At 43.6% G+C, this 18044-nt stretch overlaps 1 protein-coding gene across 3 annotated transcripts in view; it reads left to right on the top strand.

Moving 5' to 3' along the window:
• Window positions 1-10303, top strand: part of SH3TC1 (SH3 domain and tetratricopeptide repeats 1) — a 63600-nt gene extending 53297 nt beyond the window's left edge. For 2 of the 3 annotated variants that reach the window (XM_090035512.1, XM_090035511.1), the window contains 2 exons: window positions 3130-3326; window positions 8617-10303. In XM_090035512.1, the coding sequence (XP_089891638.1) occupies window positions 3130-3326; window positions 8617-8874 (455 nt within the window). In that variant the 3' untranslated portion in view covers window positions 8875-10303. Of the gene's footprint in view, window positions 1-3129; window positions 3327-8616 lie in introns of those variants that run through there. The other variant, XM_090035513.1, reaches the window with a different exon arrangement.
• The last annotated feature ends 7741 nt before the right edge of the window (window positions 10304-18044 follow it).

The following is an 18044-nucleotide window of genomic DNA, read 5'->3' as shown; positions in this document are numbered from 1 at the left end:
TCAACTGCATGTAAGAATGATCTCTTTCCATTAATTATGCAGCTTGGCATACTGTTTCTTTTTATTCCAGTAAGGTCTTTACTAGCTTTCCTTCACAGTATTGCTCACCATTACCACCCTTTCCATGGAAAATCCTTGATGGCTTATGAAAAGAAATAAAAATCCTAAATTACCTAAATTCAATGTAGTTGATTCAGGACAGTGAATACAGTAGATTGCCAGGATGCGGCATCTCTATCTATGAGGAATTACCTGATTTCAAACTGATAATCATCTGTGTCCCAGATGGACGAGTATGCTGTCAAGAAGAAGCCAAAAGCAGAATCTAAAACACAATCACTGAGCCTTCAGAATTTGGCCCATTCTTTTTTTTCCCCTCTTACTTTAAAAGGATTATTATAATAAATAGTGGAGTACCTCACAATCCATGGGAAATCAATGAAAATTATGGACCAGGAATTTCTGGGAATCCCATTTGGTACCTGCCTGCATACTTGGGTATCTTAGAAACATTTAAAAATCTGGCCCCAAATGACTTTCCTGAGGTCACACAGTAAACTTTTGACACACAAGAGAAACGAAACCCTGAATGCCAGGTCAAAAACTAGTGCCCAACAGACCTTACTTTCACTTCATTTTTACAATAGAAGTGATTAGTATCAGTTCCAGCTGGCTACTAAGGCCAGTCTGGGGCTTTGCTTGGGAGCTGGACTGATTTCTTGTGAAGTCAGAAATTTTTTTGGCAATTTGTGTACTGGTTTTCAGGTTTTCCACACAGGTTTTCTACATTTCAAAAACTTTTTAATAGACAATTTGTGATTAGCAAAATATTAATAATAACTGACAACTTAGAGTGGGCTAGAGGAAAGAGAACATTTCAGCAAAATATTTTATAAAAAGTTAGAATCCTGGAATTGGAAGAGACCCCAGACTCCCTTTTTGCCCAGCCTCCTGCACAGGTATCTGATGTAGTATTTCTAAATGACCCTTGACAACATTTTGTCTAAGTACAGATAGTTCCCCCCCACCCCCAAAAAAACCCCAAAAAGCCTGAGGCTGAATTGATTCAGTCTTTGCAGTTTTCTCTAAGCTGTGTAGATTGAATTGATATTCACCTTTGAATCTGGAAAGGCAGCCAGTTGCCTACTGTAGCCTGGGAAAGAAGTGGGGAGCTCTAGGGCATGCCTCCCAGCCTGTCTGCCACTGTTGAGGGCACCTGAATACAGCTGACCAAGACACATCACTTATTGACTGCCCAGCACATGCCCTCTGACTCCTTATGTCCCCTGGGGGAGGGCAGGACCAGGGCTGAAGAATGGAGGTTTTGCTGCCTTAGCAATGCGAGGGCCTGGGGGCAGGGTTGTCCCTGCTCGGCTGGAGCAGACGGTGTAGGCCAAGGCTAGTCCACCCACCCTGAAAGGTAGGGCTTGTGGCAGAGGTGCAAACCATCCTTAGATGCTGGGGGACTGTGAGTCGACTTGAGTTGGGAGGGAATCTGGAGCAGAAGTTTGATAGACTAGCTTAATCTAAATTAGTCAGGTTTGATACTACTTTCATCCAGGTCTCTCTCAAACTGGTTTCAGCCATTTTGAAATTGGTTTATGTGCACTGAACTTCTGTTCTGTTACAGGCTTAAACTAGTTTCTGTTCACTTAAGCCAGTTTATGTGTAATGTCTATCCCTAGCCTTTTGGTTAAAAGTTGAATTTTGGGTGGAAAATTGAAATTTTCTAATTTCAGTATAACCATATAAGAAAGACATGGACTTTTGTTAATTAGTAAAAAAGACAGTAATAAGCCATGGTCAGGAACCAGGATCCTGAGAGAGCCATTGCTTGAAACATTTATTTCGGCATTTATTTTGGCAGGCATAATATGGCCCATGGGCTGGATTCAGCCCAGAAGGCCATCCTATCTGGCTCACGGGGCTCCTCCAAAAAAAACCAATTTTTACAGGCCCATGGCTGCCTCTGAAAGCTGGCAGAAGGCAGGCTTTCAGAGTTTGCATGCCATTGAACTGGGTGGGCTCTGTGCCTCTACCTCTGGGACTCCCGGCACTCCAGAGGCGAGATCCATATGGAGGCCCTGAGTGCGATGGTGGTGACTGGGCAGCCAGTGAGTGAGGAGGGGAGTTCCTGCCTGCAGGGCCAGGAGCTGCATGTTGTGGCAGGGATCCTGCCTGGCCTGATGGTATGGGGTTTGTGGAGGTGTGGTGTGTGTGTGGGGGGGGTTGTCCCATGTCCACACCCACACAAAACCTATACCCCACCCCAACAAACCATACACCTACCCATCCACATGCTTACACTTCCCACACCCCTTTACAACTTCTCCCCGCCAACAAATCCCACACACACGCACACCCCCACACAATATACAAGAGTAAGATTTTTATTTTGAGCTATTATGCAATCACCTCTACATAAACTATGCAAATGCACTGAATCGGGACAAAAATATTTTTTGAAATGAATTTAAAATATAGTATATGTTTGATTTTTAGAATATGATTTTTTTTTTAATTCTGGTTCCAAGATGGCAACCCCCTGTCTCAAAAAGAGTACTTTGGGGAGCAAGCGGAGGGACTTTTAGTGGCAAAGGTCAGGGGTTAGCAGTGGGACTTCCCCCCCCCCCCCCCCCCGCCAAAATGGCAATCGAGGCGGGGTATGTCTCAAGGGGCGGGCTACCCATGTGGCCCTTGACAGATCACCAAAAGTTAAACAGCTCTCCAGCCAAAATAATTGCCCACCCCTGATTTAAACAGTTAGACTTTTGAGTGGGGTGGCTATCTCCTGCAGACAGGAAATAATTGCTAGTTGCTTTTATTGTCAAATACTCAGAAGACAATCAAATACCGTACAGAGGACTACTGTATAAGTATGTAGTATGAAAGAATCAGTGTCTCACAAAATTAAGCTCTTGTAAAAATCAAGGACTCCAGTATTTGGCCCCATGTCTAGTTAGGTAAAGTAATCTCTTATTAATTTAGCTTTGGTTACTGACTTTTGAATTAAGTGAAAAGAAGCACAGAAATCAGAATTAAAGAAAATATGTCTCATATAACCCAGTTTGGGAGTATCCGTCTTCTCACTGCGTGTCAGAGTTGTATGCTGATTTGTGTTTTATCTAGGAGATCAGCTAAATGAACGAATAGCATATCATCGGCTTGCTGCCATCCATCATCGCCTTGGTCAGTGTGAACTTGCTGAACACTTTTACCTGAAAGCGTTGTCACTCTGCTCGTCTCCTCTAGAATTTGATGAAGAGACACTGTATTATGTGAAGGTCTATTTGGTTCTAGGAGACATTATATTCTATGACCTAAAGGTAAGACATATGAGGGAATTGAGGTCTACAGTTTGCATTCTTTAATGTTCCATGAGAACCTTTCATTGGATTTCTCTTCTAATTGTATGCATAGGAATAATGAAGAGTGGGGATTATATCCTTTATGTAACACTAGAGGTAAAATCTTTTGAAAGGCATAGGTATAGCACTGTGCCCCCTTTTGCTGCATGTACAAGGCGAACAACTCAGTCCTTTCCCTAGTTTCATGGGCAGCCTAGTTTCTCTCCTGGCTCCTTTCCTAGCCTGGAGTGTAGCCCAGCTCCTTTCCTGGTTGTGAACTGAATGTTGGTATCCTGATTCCTCCCTTCTGCTGCATTGGAGGCCAGGATTCCTAGAAACGTGGAGTGCCCAAAGCACAGACCGCTTCCTGGGCCCTCGTCCCTCCCCACTGTGCTGCCCCATCTTGCTCCCAGTAGTTGAGGCAAGAAGCAGAAGCTGGAGGAGAAAGTGGGGAGCCCAGAGCCCCTGGCTGCCAGTGCAGCAGGAACAATGGGACGAGTAGTGGCTGGGTGGGAGCCCATGGACTGTGTTGACTCCTTTGGGGCTGCATCAGTTGGGCAGCCCTGTTGTAGGTCCTCCTTCATCCCCTATCTCCTGTGAGAGTGCTCTAAACATTAACTGTAGGCTAAGCTGGGTGAGAGCTTGAAGGGGTGCTGGAGTGGACTATGCATAGAGGAAAGCAAGATTCATAAGGATAAAAGGAGGTATAAGCAGTTGCCTGATGCTGTAGCCTGGTTGTTAGGGTGATCAGCTAAAAAGGGGGGGTGGAGCTCAAATCTGTTTTCCACATGCATTCTATATTAAACTGTCGTTTACAATTTCATTAGCTGAGTGAGGATCACTCAGCAAAATCTGAGCAGTTGTAAAGCTTCTTCTCATGCATAGATTCATAGATTCATAGATGCTAGGGTCGGAAGGGACCTCAATAGATCATCGAGTCCGACCCCCTGCATAAGCAGGAAAGAGTGCTGGGCCTACATTACCCCAGCTAGATACACATCCAACCTTCTCTTGAATACCCCCAGGGTAGGGGAGAGCACCACCTCCCTTGGGAGCCCGTTCCAGACCTTGGCCACTCGAACTGTGAAGAAGTTCCTCCTAATATCTAATCTAAATCTGCTCTCCTCCAGCTTGTGGCCATTATTTCTTGTAACCCCCGGGGGCGCCTTGGTGAATAAATACTCACCAATTCCCTTCTGTGCCCCCCTGACGAACTTATAGGCAGCCACCAGGTCGCCTCTCAACCTTCTCTTGCGGAGGCTGAAAAGGTCCAGTTTCTCTAATCTCTCCTCATAGGGCTTGGCCTGCAGGCCCTTAACCATACGAGTGGCCCTTCTCTGGACCCTCTCCAGGTTATCCGCATCTTTCTTGAAGTGCAGCGCCCAGAATTGTACGCAGTACTCCAGCTGCGGTCTGACCAGCGCCCGATAGAGGGGAAGTATCACCTCCTTGGACCTATTTGTCATGCATCTGCTGATGCACAATAAAGTGCCATTGGCTTTTCTGATGGTTTCGTCACACTGCCGACTCATGTTCATCTTGGAGTCTACTAGGACTCCAAGATCCCTTTCCACTTCCGTGCCACCCAGCAGGTCATTTCCTAGGCTGTAGGTGTGCTGGACATTTTTCCTCCCTAGATGCAGCACTTTGCATTTCTCCTTGTTGAACTGCATTCTGTTGTTTTCTGCCCACTTGTCTAACCTGTCCAGGTCTGCTTGCAGCTGTTCCCTGCCCTCCGGCGTGTCCACTTCGCCCCATAGCTTAGTGTCATCTGCAAACTTGGACGAGGGGGTGAAATGTACTCTGTCCAAGTCGCTGATGAAGACATTAAAGAGTATCGGTCCAAGCACCGAGCCCTGCGGGACCCCACTGCCCATACTCTTCCAGGTCGAAACCGACCCATCCACCACAACTCTCTGGGTGCGACCCTCCAGCCAATTCTCCACCCACCGGACTGTGCAGTCATCCAAGTCACAGCCCCTTAACTTGTTCACCAGCATGGGTGACTTCTACCTGACTCAAGAAGTCTATGGGCCAATAAGAGGTAAAGCTCTGCTTGACCTGGTACTGGTTACTGGGGATGACCTAATTGGCAACCTACTGATCAATAGAAAGCTGGGTAGCAGCGACCATGAGCTGATCACCTTCACCATCTGCCATAAAGCTGGCAAGTCAGTCAGCAACACAGAAGTCCTTAACCTCAGGAAAGCCAACTTTAACAAGCTCAGGAGGCTTGTCAGTGAGGCCATAAGGAACCACAACCCCAGGGAGAGGGGAGTTCAAGAACAGTGGTTGCTCCTCAAGGGAGCGATCCTCAATGCACAAGCTAAATCTATTCCATCTCGGAGGAAAGGCAGCAAGAGGGCACAGCAGCTCTCCTGGCTCTCCAGGGATCTATCAGACCTAAGGCTAAAAAGAAAGGGCTACAAAGGATGGAGGATAGGATTCATCTCCAAGGAGGATTATTCTGCACTGGTCTGGTCCTGCAGGGAGCAAACCAGGAAAGCCAAAGCTGCAACTGAACTCCAACTAGCTCTGAGCATCAAGGACAATAAAAAGTCCTTTTTCAGATGTGGGGAGCTGGAGGAAAAGCAAGGGCAACATTGGACCCCTGCTGAACCAGGTGAGGCAACTGACGCCCAGGAAAAAGCCAACCTACTAAATGGGTACTTTGCGTCGGTCTTTCATCAGTTCCATGGGATGCCCATGCCCGCTATGGGACAGGGAGGTCCGGGTGGGGGAGATTCCCTGCCCTCCATTAACGCTGACCTTGTGAAGGAACATCTTGAAAAACTGGATACCTTCAAGTCAGCCAGCCCTGACAATCTACATCCCAGGGTACTCAAGGAGCTGGCGAGCGTCATAGCCCAGCCCCTGGCACAGATCTTTGAAAACTTCTGGTGCTCTGGAGTAGTGCCCGAAGACTGGAAGAAGGCCAATGTGATGCCTATCTTCAAGAAAGGGAGGAAAGTGGATCCGGCTAACTATGGGCCCATCAGCCTGACTTCTATCCTGGGGAAGATCTTAGAAAAGTTTATTAAAGAGGCCATCCTTAATGGACTGGCCGACGCCAACATCCTAAGGGATAGCCAGCATGGGTTTGTTGCGGGTAGGTCTTGCTTGACCAATCTCATTTCCTTCTACGACCAGGTGACCTATCACCTGGACAAGGGAGAAGAGATTGATGTCATATATCTTGGCTTCAAAAAAGCCTTTGATCTGGTATCCCATGATCACCTCTTGATGAAACTGGCCTTGGGTCCACCATGATCTGCTGGCTGGGATATTGGCTCTGTGGTCGGACCCAGAGGGTAGTAATTGATGGAAGTCAATCCTCGTGGTGCCCTGTGACCAGTGGGGTCCCCCAAGGCTCTGTCCTTGGACCCATATTGTTCAACATCTTCATTAATGATGTGGACATTGGAGTCAGGAACTGACTGGACAAGTTCATCGATGACCCCAAACTTTGGGGCAAAGCATCCACACCAGAAGACAGACGAGTGATCCAGGCTGACCTGGACAGGCTCAGCAAATGGGTGGACGAGAACCTGGTGGTGTTTAACACTGAAAAATGCAAGGTTCTCCACCTTGGGAAGAAAAACCTGCAGCATCCTTATAGGCTCAGCAGTGCTAGCTGGCTAGCACCGTGGAAGAAAGAGACTTGGGGGTCATCATTGACCACAGGATGAACATGAGCCTGCAAAGCGAAGCTGTGGCTAGTAAAGCGACCAAAATGCTGGCTTGCATCCATAGATGCTTCTCAAGCAAATCCTGGGATGTCATTCTTCCCTTGTACTCGGCCTTGGTGAGGCTGAAGCTGGAGTACTGCATCCAGTTTTGGGCTCCACAGTTCAAAAAGGATGTGAAGAAGCTTGAGAGAGTCCAGAGAAGAGCCACGCGCATGATCAGAGGTCAGGAAAACAGACCTTACGACGGACGACAGGCTGAGAGCCATGGGGCTCTTTAGCCTGGAAAAGCGTAGGCTCAGGGGTGATCTGATGGCCACCTACAAGTTTATCAGGGGTGACCACCAGTATCTGGGGGAACGTTTGTTTACCAGAGTGCCCCAAGGGATGATGAGGTCGAACAGTCATAAACTACTGTGAGACTGTTTCAGGCTGGACATAAGGAAGAATTGGATGCTTATCTTGCTGGAATCCAGTGACCCCAGCTGACTTCCTGGTGTTTGATTGGGGGGGCTGGACTTGATCTTCCGAGGTCCCTTCCACCCTAATGTCTATGAAATTATGTAAAATAAAATAATAAATAATAAACTAATAAAACCAGGGACCAGGGTTGGGACCTCAGCATTCCCACTGACAAAACCCAGTACTTCCCACTTTGTGAGCAAGTACTCAAAACATGGTCAGCATCACCACCAGAAGCTCCTCTTCCAGGAACTCTACTTTTATGAGTTTTTTTTTTAAATGGCTGTGCCCATTCCTGCTGGTCACAAACAGTATTTTCCAATAAAAATATTGAGAGAAGAGACTTGCGGTTAAAGGCCTAACCTGTGTAGTCACTGTTGTGGATTTTCAGGGGAAGCACTTCCTCAGGGCTTCCCTTCCCCATAAAAATCCTTGTCTGGTCTCTGTCCTGAAGGGATCCCCGTCACCACACCCTAGCATGGCTTTTCAAGAGCAAGCTTTAAAGACTTTGAGACCCTGGCTCCTCTGGCTATCCTTAGAAACCTCAGAGAGCTAATTCTTTGCTGTGCTCCTGGGAAGGGAACTCCTGATTTCTCTCTTCTCTCCAACTCTCTCAGAGGCTCTTTTTCTTGTCCTCCAGCACAGTGAGCCACATTAGCAGCAAAGCATAGCAAAAGTGTAGTAGTCAACTTGGACTAATTCTTCCACTGAAATGAAACATGATGTCACCAGAGACCAGTCAAAGAGCAGTCAGCCTTTGGGGCCTGCTGCTAGGCCCAGACTGTTATAGTCTTCTGTAGCAAAAAGACCATGCAGGTGTCATATTCTAAAACTGTCTACAGCAAAAGATGCTCACGCAGCCCTCCAAAGTGTTCCAAGAACACAAGAACTCCAGGCTAGAACAATAGCCTCTTTCGGCTACTGTCATTCCTGAAAATCTCCCTAGGTGCTGAGCACTTTTTTGAAAGTCTGGTCCAAGTACCTAATCCCTTTAGTTTGAGTACAGAATTTATGACTGAGACCCAACTTTTCTTTGCTTACATTATTATTATTATTATTATTATTATTATTATTACTGTACATTGCTTTGTATTATACATTTTATATAACCTCTATTTCAGGATCCTTTTGATGCAGCAGGATACTATCATCTGGCACTTGCAGCAGCTATGGACTTGGGGAACAAAAAGGCTCAATTGAAGATTTATACAAGACTTGCAATTATCTACCACCACTTCCTTGTGGATCGGGAGATGTCACTGTTCTTTTACCAGAAGGCAAGAACCTTTGCAACAGAGCTTAATGTTCGGAGAATAAACTTGGCCCCCGATCAGTATTGTAGGAATGCAGCATTGGAACCTCTGAAAGATGTCCTGTGAAAACTTAACAGACCGATAGAGGAACATTATTTTGCATTTGTGAGAACATCCAATATATTCCTGACTATTTTACATTGACACAGTATACTGGGGACTCGGCATCACTGGCTAAAATACCTGTCTTGCAAGAGTGTGCTGGCATTCACTTGACAATTTAGACTTAATCTGAAAGCAGAAATTGGCCTAGGAAGTAAAGGAAAAACTTGTATTTTTGTACTAGAAGTAGTTTTCTATCTTGTTTAAATTCCTATTGTTCCAAAGTCAGAGCTTAGAATATGAATAATATGCATCTGCTATGAAATATCATAATAAAGCACTCTAAATGTAAATAGAAAATCATGGCTGCTCCCCACATATTAAATAAGATGTATTCTAAGAATAATATTATAGATTTGCATCTGTCTTCAGAACTATTTATGCTACAAGGATCATGGGCTCTGAACCCTGAGTGCAGCTCTTGACTTGGGCACTTAAGCTCTAGACAGAATGGAATTTCAGACACCCTGGCTTTGTGGTTCTTATTGCGCCGGTCTTCCTACTTAGCATATGGGTTTTTTTGGACTTCCCTGCTGAAACACTGACTTCTCTTCCAGACACTGTGAAGAGAACCTAGACACCAATTTTGGGTGTTGCTTTTCACTTTGGGAGTCAAGTGCTGCAGTACCTAATTAAAAACATTTATTGCATCTAGTCCAACATCCTTTTGAAAATGGGATTTATTTTTTTATTTTGGGCATCTACCTTTTTATCCTTTGGGAAGTGTTATCCTAGGTAAAACTGTTTAATTCACTCTTTGCTTCTCTTTCTAGGATTGTGGGAGAAAGTCTTCATATCAGAGCATATGTTACTGATACATTCTTACAGTCTCCAGATTTATGGATGCCTGAATTGAACAGATCTGAACTTTCTAAATTATTAGAAACGAAGGGTCTTGTCCTAGGGTATTATAAATCTGTATGGGAAATTAACTTTCTAATAAGGTCCTAGATTCTGACTATTAACTGAGTGCTGTGCTAATCTGAAAATTAATGTACCCCATTTCACAGGTACATACCTAAACCAGCAAACTTGATGAACTCCAGCACAAGTGTCTAATTTGACCTCTCCAGAATCAAGCAGGCTGCAGGAGGTGATGCTTTTCTGATCATTTACCAGCATTCTTGTCTTGTCAGCTTCTCGCAGCTCACCAGGCAGTTTTTCATTTCAGTTGTCTTTGCTCTAATTCTATTTATTGCAAATCAGAAGCAGTGTCTTATCACCTCGAGTTTATTCATGTTCCAGGAAAAGAAGCTGAACTTCCTAATCTGAAATTCAATTTTACTGATAAGACCTATCTGCTTTCTTGCCTAACTACTTCCTTCTGTTGCCCTGAGTCTTATTTACCTAGCATTTCAGACCCTTATATTAATTAACCCCCATGAAGCTAGGTTATGCTAGGGCATAGAATATAGGTGTCTAGGCCTTATGGCTCTTAGTCACAAGGTACATTATTGGAGTCAATGTTATATCTCACATTTGGTTTTGACGAAAATATAAGGAATACTCTACCTGTACCTTTTTTGTCTCTTGATTCTGCAACTTCTGCTGAAGCTCCAATATGACTGTAAACTTCCTATGGGTGTATTCCAATAAATGTGCCCTGAGGTCTATATAATCCTAGGATCATAGATCTAGGATTGGGGGAGGGGTGGTTTGCAGAGAAAAAACGGAAACTTTACTAATATGTTACGGGTTTAGTGCTATATTATTCAGTTTTAAAATCAAAGCAAAAACAAAGCAAAACATATTGGAATTTCACTAATTTGCTATCTTTATATATAAAGCTTAAAAAAACTAGGCAAAGAAACTAGGCAAAAATGGTCAATATAGTAAAAATATACTGTTTCATTAGTTCTGTAGTTGTTATAGTTATATGTACATCTCTTGAGTGTCTTGACAATGCTTCCAATACTTCACTGTCAGTCATTTGAATACCTGAGTTAATATTAGTACATTTGAGTTGGTTTTTAGCTGCAGAGAAGAAAGGGTAGTTTGAATAATGAAAATCAAAACCCTTAAAAAGGATCAAGAGTCATTAACACTGGTGGAGTGGAGATTTGATTAACAGGAACTGGGTATCTAATAATGAGCCATTATTAGATATTATCAGTTGACTCTCTCAGCACTGCCTGAATAGTAATGTGACTGCCCCTCCCAGGTTTTAACGTTTTTGGGTAGAGCAGAAACCATGACTCCATTCCCCACCTCCACTTCCCCCTGAGCCCCCAGAGCAGCCCCTGGACACGGGGACAATTGAATTCCTGTAATAGAACCCTGTCCTGCCTTCAAGCATTCTCACATACCAGATTTTATGAGGTTTGTCATATAAAACACATGGTATATCATTATCAGGTACTACCTATTGCCTGATTTAGTTGCTACACCCAAAGGGGAACTTAGGCAGACTTCACGGAACTGAGTCTAAAATAGGATCCGTAAAAACCTTGCTCATTTGCTGCTTAATCCTGGACATGCTTGAATCCTTAAGGGTTTGACTCTATTTGACTTAGCTGTTCCCTAACTGATCAAGTCTGAGCAGCTTAGCTTGGTACACAGCTCTCACCTAAGCATGATCAGGATGCAGAAGCTTCTCTGTCCCATGCATAGCATGCCTAATGTACATTGGTCCTAACCACCAACATTAATTGTGTCAAATTTTAGTTTCGGATTACACATAACCAAAGGAAAATCTGTAGGAGGTGGAGGATGGGGGGGGGGAGGAGAGGATGCGGTTGCACAGTCACACCCCTTTTCTACAGTGCATCTCAGGTGGGAACTCCTTTTTAAGTCCTTGAATTGCATGATAATCCCCCCTCCCCTTTTTTTGGTATCTACTTCCTTTCCCTTCATGTTCAGCATCATTTTCCCTGCTCTCCCATTCTCTACTTCTGCCTCTGGATGCAGGAAGGGAAGGCCTACCTGCTGCCACCTCTGTCTCCAACTGGCCCAGGGGCATAGAGAACCACTCAGAACCACTCCTGCCCTGCTCCAGATAAGGATGTGGCATCTGCAGTGGCAGGTGAATTCCCCCTGCTGTGTCTGGTTCCCTGGATGTCCGCTGCCAGACTGGGAGTGGCACAGGGAAGGGAAACCTGCCATTGCTGTCCCCACCTGAGCCCACTTCCCTGAAATGACACTCCCTGCAGCCCTGACTGGAGTGGGGCAAGAATCCTCCCTTCTGCACTGAGGAGGGGAGAGAAGGGAGGTGCCACTCGATTCTGATCTGCTTTTCAATAGTTTCACTCAAGTAAAACTCCAGTAAAGTTATTCCTGATGTATAGTGCATGAAGGGAAAGGGAGGGGGTGCTCAGAGCAGGTGGGGTAAGAGAGATTCTTATCTGATTCAGTGACTTCAGGTCCTCAGCTGCTGCTCCCATGTTGTCTGCCTGTCCTGCTTGGGGTGGGGGGAGAAGGCTGGGAAGTGGGGTGCACCCACCAGTGTAGCACTGCTCCTGCATCCCCCTTTTCAAGATCCTAAATCCATCTATGCATATAACCTTCTCCCTCTTTCCTTTCTGCATAATATTGCATTGCTCAATTGATCACATTGGATGACACACTGTTCAGGTGATTTGATTTTGTGTTTTTGTTTTTACTTAGTTTGTTCCCCTCAGTTTGTCCATCAGGCACCTAATACTGAGTTGGTTTAATAGAGTAAGTAGACTAATGACTGCTCTTTTTTACTAGAAATGTAAACAATCTTATGCCAACTTTGGGTGGTGAATAAAAGCCAATTAATACAGTCCTCTAGTTGGTTCAGTCTGAACAGAAAATACTACAGTTTAAGAATTCAGTCTGGAATATCACTGGTTTATTAAATCTTTACCCACAAGATGGTGCTCATTAGCTTTCAATAAAACAGGCTGCCCCCCCTGCACCCTCCCCAGTCCAGCACTAAAGGAACATTTCCATGCAAGACTGGAAAAAAGATTTTAAAAAAGCAACCAAACCAACAAAGAACAACAACAAGAAGAACGACAACAGTCTGAATTTTTAGCAGTGTTGTTTTCTGGAGAACGTATTCTACCTAATATGACTGATTTAAAATGAAGCTGAAATAAGATGCAATTTAAGAACACAGTTAATATATCTGGTGGGCTAGGTTTTGTTCCGATTAATAACAGTATCAGCAGAAATAACTTCAGTGGAGTTTTAATTGAGTAAAACTATTGAAAATTGGATCAAGAATCAGGTTTATTTCAAGAGGGGAAGCTGGAGGTACTGCTTTTACTGGTTTCATTTTACAGGATGGCCAATGCACATGCAGTAGATGACAGATTGGCATTGCTAGAGAACTTCTGCACACTTTTAGTTCAGCAGAGCTCTGAAAAATTAGTAGAAAGGCTGCCCAGGTAAGGACTAATCCTTTAATAAATTATGGGCCCATGTTATTGTTCACGCAGAGGGCCAAGGATCTGCTCTAAATAGGCCATGTAGATTGTAGAGCTCTGGAAATGTGCACAAAGATGGCTGTGAAACAAATGATGGTATTAGTTGCTATCCATATGGCAGAAGAGGTGAGAATTGTAACACTTCAAATACAATTTTATTCTTAATTGACTTGCCTACAGACAACCAGTAAGAGCCAGCTCCTAATTTAGTTGTCAGGCAGCAACAGAATAGCCCACAAAATGGCGGGAACCCAGAAAGTACCAGAGGCAAGTATTGAAACTGGGAGGAAGCTGGCGGGTTTCTGGCACAGATGCCAACTTTTACAAAATGGTTAGTTTTCAGAAAGCTGCCCTACTTCCTGAGTTGTATGAAAGATTTAGTAGTGGGCAAATACTTTTACACATTTAATCGTGGCAAAGCTTGGACTGTACACCTAAGCAACAGTATTTGCTTGCTTATGTAAACTGATTTGATTGGTTATATTATTTGTGCTGATGTGTGAAATGGATGCTTCCCTAAATATTTTACTATTGCCTTGGTAGATTAGGGTCTAAATCCCAAGCAGATCCAAGTGAGATCTGGTAACTCTGATCACTGAAGGATCACCCTGTGTTTCCATTTCAGTGTGTTGACATGTTCGGCAGATTGTACACTGATATAAAAAAAGCAGACTAGACAGGATGACACTGATTTGTACTCTCATGAAGCTTTATATCCCTTTGAGGAGAGAATTGTAGATCTGGAAACACTTGAAAATTTCCTTGAGCAGGTGGTCTCTGATGTAATGGATATAGAAGTGATCGAAGTCTACTTCCTTTGCCAAGTCAGAGCAAAGGGATTTTATCAGTCTGTGGTAAAAGCTCCACTGTTAATGACTTTTCAGTGAATCTGATAAGTGAAGCGTTTCTGTTTAGATTTAAAAAAAGTCAAGGCCACTTTAGACAGCTCACAAAGTATGAGGCATTTAGCTATTCATTTGTTGGATATCAAAGCACTTCACCGAAAAAGCTGTACCTCATTTGTAAGAGGGATGAACCATCCGAAGACTGTGGAATGTGTGTGTGTGTGTGTGTGTGTGTGTAAATGTAAAGAAACCCAGCCAAAATGAGACCCTCTACTGTACATACTACTTCCCCTAAGGACAGGATCCCTTCCTGCCCGACTGGGAAGCGGCTCCTATTAGACAGTCTAAAAAGGACAGCTAAGCAGTGTCAGGCCTGTTTGGAAGTTGGATGGGAGATTTGCCAGAGGAAACATTGATGTTACTGGTGGATTGGTAATTGTATCTTATACCCATAGTGAAGCAATGCACTGGCCTGATTGATTGGAGTTGTGTTTATAAATTCAAGGTCTTGATAAATAGTCATGAAAAAATATACAGGGCAACAATGAGGAACTTCTCTCTAGTGTCTTGTCTAACTTCCAGCTGTATTATCTATATTCCGTTTACAAACAGTTTCCCTGCATAGGAGCTTTGAGATGCAGTGCCAGTTTGTTGTGATGCCCATCATGGGAGGTGGGGCATGTTACATTAGTGCAAGAAAATGTTGCATTCCTGAGAAAATCAAGTTAATCTGGTCTGACTACTACTTTAACTCCTTACTTCCTTGTAAAAGAAGCTCTACTACCCCTTAACTCGGCACCAACAGGATAGTTTGTTATCTTAAAGCCATAATGAAACTATTGCTTATGGAAGTGTGGACCAATCTCCATTGAAATGTTTCCTGCAGATTTGCCTTTTGGTCTAGGATACTTCATCACACATCCTTTGAAGGTTAACCCAAGTGCTGCACTATGAAATGATTAGAAGAAACTGTATAATAAAATCAGTAAATTCTCCTCTAGGTGTTTAGACACTAGAAGGCACATAGTCCCTCTCGATCTGGATTTTTTGAAGGCAAGTTTGCCAAAACAGTGTTACCAAGGCATAGCTGTATGCTCCATTTTATCATGAATTGAAAATGTTACACAAAGAGCTATCCTTGTCGCACAAATTTCTTCTGTGGTCTTCTTCTGAAATAAATCTTGAAGGCCCAGTTATGCAAATTTTGATCCAGGCTCCCTTGAATGATAAAAAAAACATGTTAAATAAGTAAAATAGCACATCTTCACCAAAAGCATTCTTACGAGAAATAAATAATCTGTAAAGTGCTTTTCCCTTGTGCTGTGCTTTAGGTCTGTTGTACTTCAGGTATACATAAGAAAAAGCGTTAATGGGAATAATTTTATATTTTGCACACCAGGGGAAAAACAAGTCATACACAGACATACAGCTGAGTAAATACATTATCATACAAACAATGAAGTAATAAAAACATTAGATCATTTCTGCATTGTCCTTCCTTCATTATTTGAAATTGAGGCTTTCTGTTACCAAAGTTCTCACAACTACATTGGACTTGTTGATGTTAACTGTGGTTTCTTCAAAGACTGCTATGACCTGAAGATAGTGCAGGAAGTTTGGGAGGAAATGCATGGGTGGTGGTAAGCATTTTAGCAAAATGCAAGGTTCTGTCTGATAGGCTAATTAAGACTACTGAGAGTTTTCTTTATGTATTGTTTCTCTTTCATTATTTTTATGGGAGATGCAACCTACAGGTTAGATTATTTAGTTCATTTCCTCATCTGTCAGTTGGTCTTCTTCTATAGGGGTTATGTGTGTCCTCTTATCCAGTGGTAAAATACCTGGTCAATGCAGAGTAAAGGTGTCTGATGGTATCAACTGCCCTCCTAGAATACTGAATTCACCAACACTTCTGAAAAGCAGGAAATGGAGGGTACAAGTGCCATATTTACTTGACATGACAAGATTTTTTTGCCCAGTTGGCATGGGGGAGAAAGGCCACCTTGTCTTACTTTCCCATGAAAGGAAACTACTTAAAAGTTGTTGTCTGTTCTTTAACTGTTACGAAAAGCAGCATGTACTCAGTAATGGAAGCAACCTATGAGATTGATTCAATGCAGCCAATGCTAAGTATGACTATCAAGGACACAGCCATTATTTGGGCAAACATGCTGATGGGAACCTTTTTTTGGCCCTTAAATGGGCTGGTGTTCCCTTCTGCGGGGAACTGGAACCAGGCCTAGAGGTACTGCAATGGCACCAGGAAGGCCAGAGCCAGCCCTGACACCATCTCCATAGTACCAATTTTAATTTGTTGGAAAATGTTGAAGTTGAAATCACAAAGTTCAAAGCATAAGGAAATACAAAAAGACTAGAGCAGGGGCCTACATGCTAGAGGATGGAGATAGTTGCATTCCTGCTCCTATCAGTGTGGCCCTGTGCTCTATGAGGTGGAGCTGGATCAGGGTTGCCCTATGCCTCATCTGCATATTAAGTTTTGGAGGATCCCAGGACTCATGACAAGTCATGAGTGGGGACTAATTAGTACATGGATCCTTTGTGGGGTGTACCTGGAGTATGCATGCATACTGCACAGTACTGCGCTGCGGGGCCACCATGGCTTGAAATGCTGTGGACTCTGCTGGGGCTCAGCCCAAGGTACTATATGGTAAACCATTAGCCTTTTGGCTTTGGACTAATATCATGCATAGTTTGTACTATATATAAATAGGTGACAAAGTAGTACTTAATGGTATGTTTGTGGTATACCTGGGCTAAAACGTACAGTGGTTTAAAATAAAGTAAAATGAATCGATTCTAGACAAACTAAGTGTATGGGTACTACACATGTAAATTACTAGAAGTATGCTTATTTCAAGGTCAGGTTTTTTTCAAATTTTCCCCTCACTTCACTTCCATATGGTCAGGGAGAGCAGGGTCTGACAGTAGAGAGACGGCGGGAAGGGGTTGCAGGGGAAAGAAGTTGGGAGGCAGAGGGCAAATGGGCAACCTAACCACCCAGATGCATTTTCCCTGCTGTAGCAGTGGGAAGGGGGACAGATTCAAGGCAAACACCCAGCAATTGGATTCTATACCTGAAAAAGAATATCAAATATATAAATTTTCCATATTTAGAACATCATTATTAGGGGGTTTATCTTATAATCAGAGCTATCCTAGATGCATAAGCATGGTATTTCAAGCCCAAACACTTAACGAAGAGACGGTATGTGCTCATGAAATTTTTACACTGCCTTTTTGGAGCTGACAATATGCATTTCCCTGTGTGCCTGTAATTCCTTGTATGCACTTCAGATGTCTTTACCTTGCTGTGTGTAGCTGTATTGAATAATGGAGAGATTATTTGGAGTAGAGGTTATGACTGATACAAGTGTATGTCCTGTCCTCCACTTTCTGCTGTGTGTCTGGTTAAAGGCGAGAGGTACCATCTATACCTACAGGGATCCGGTATGTATTATGTCAACACTCCATTGTGTAGCTTACCAGAGGGCTACAATATATAGGAGAATGTTTTTAAAAGAACCATGGCTTTCACTTCTTCACCAAGCTCTTATCTCCCACAGTACACAAGCTTCTCATTATTGTTTCTCTTCTGCCCCCAACCCCCATCCCTTCCTGTCCTTTGAAGTCATCACACTTCAGAAACCATTAGCATGTAAAAATATGCTGCTTACTTTTATAGTTCATGTTGCTGGTGGCAGATATATTACAGGCAGTGTATATTAAAGGCAGCAGTTTTTTGGAGAGTCAAATACTTGGATGTATTGACCAAGTTACTCACTGAACCAGGCCCAGCACCCATCCGTGCTCACCCATCTATGCCCTCTAATCAGCTGGGTCCCCTGCCCCTATTTCAGCAGACCTCCAAAGCCTG

Source organism: Crocodylus siamensis, chromosome 2 (assembly GCF_052110815.1).
Source record: "Crocodylus siamensis isolate JL-2025a chromosome 2, ASM5211081v1, whole genome shotgun sequence".
NCBI lineage: Eukaryota > Metazoa > Chordata > Crocodylia > Crocodylidae > Crocodylus > Crocodylus siamensis.
The sequence above is the reverse complement of the archived record's forward strand: the minus strand, read 5'-3'. Positions and strand labels throughout refer to the sequence as shown.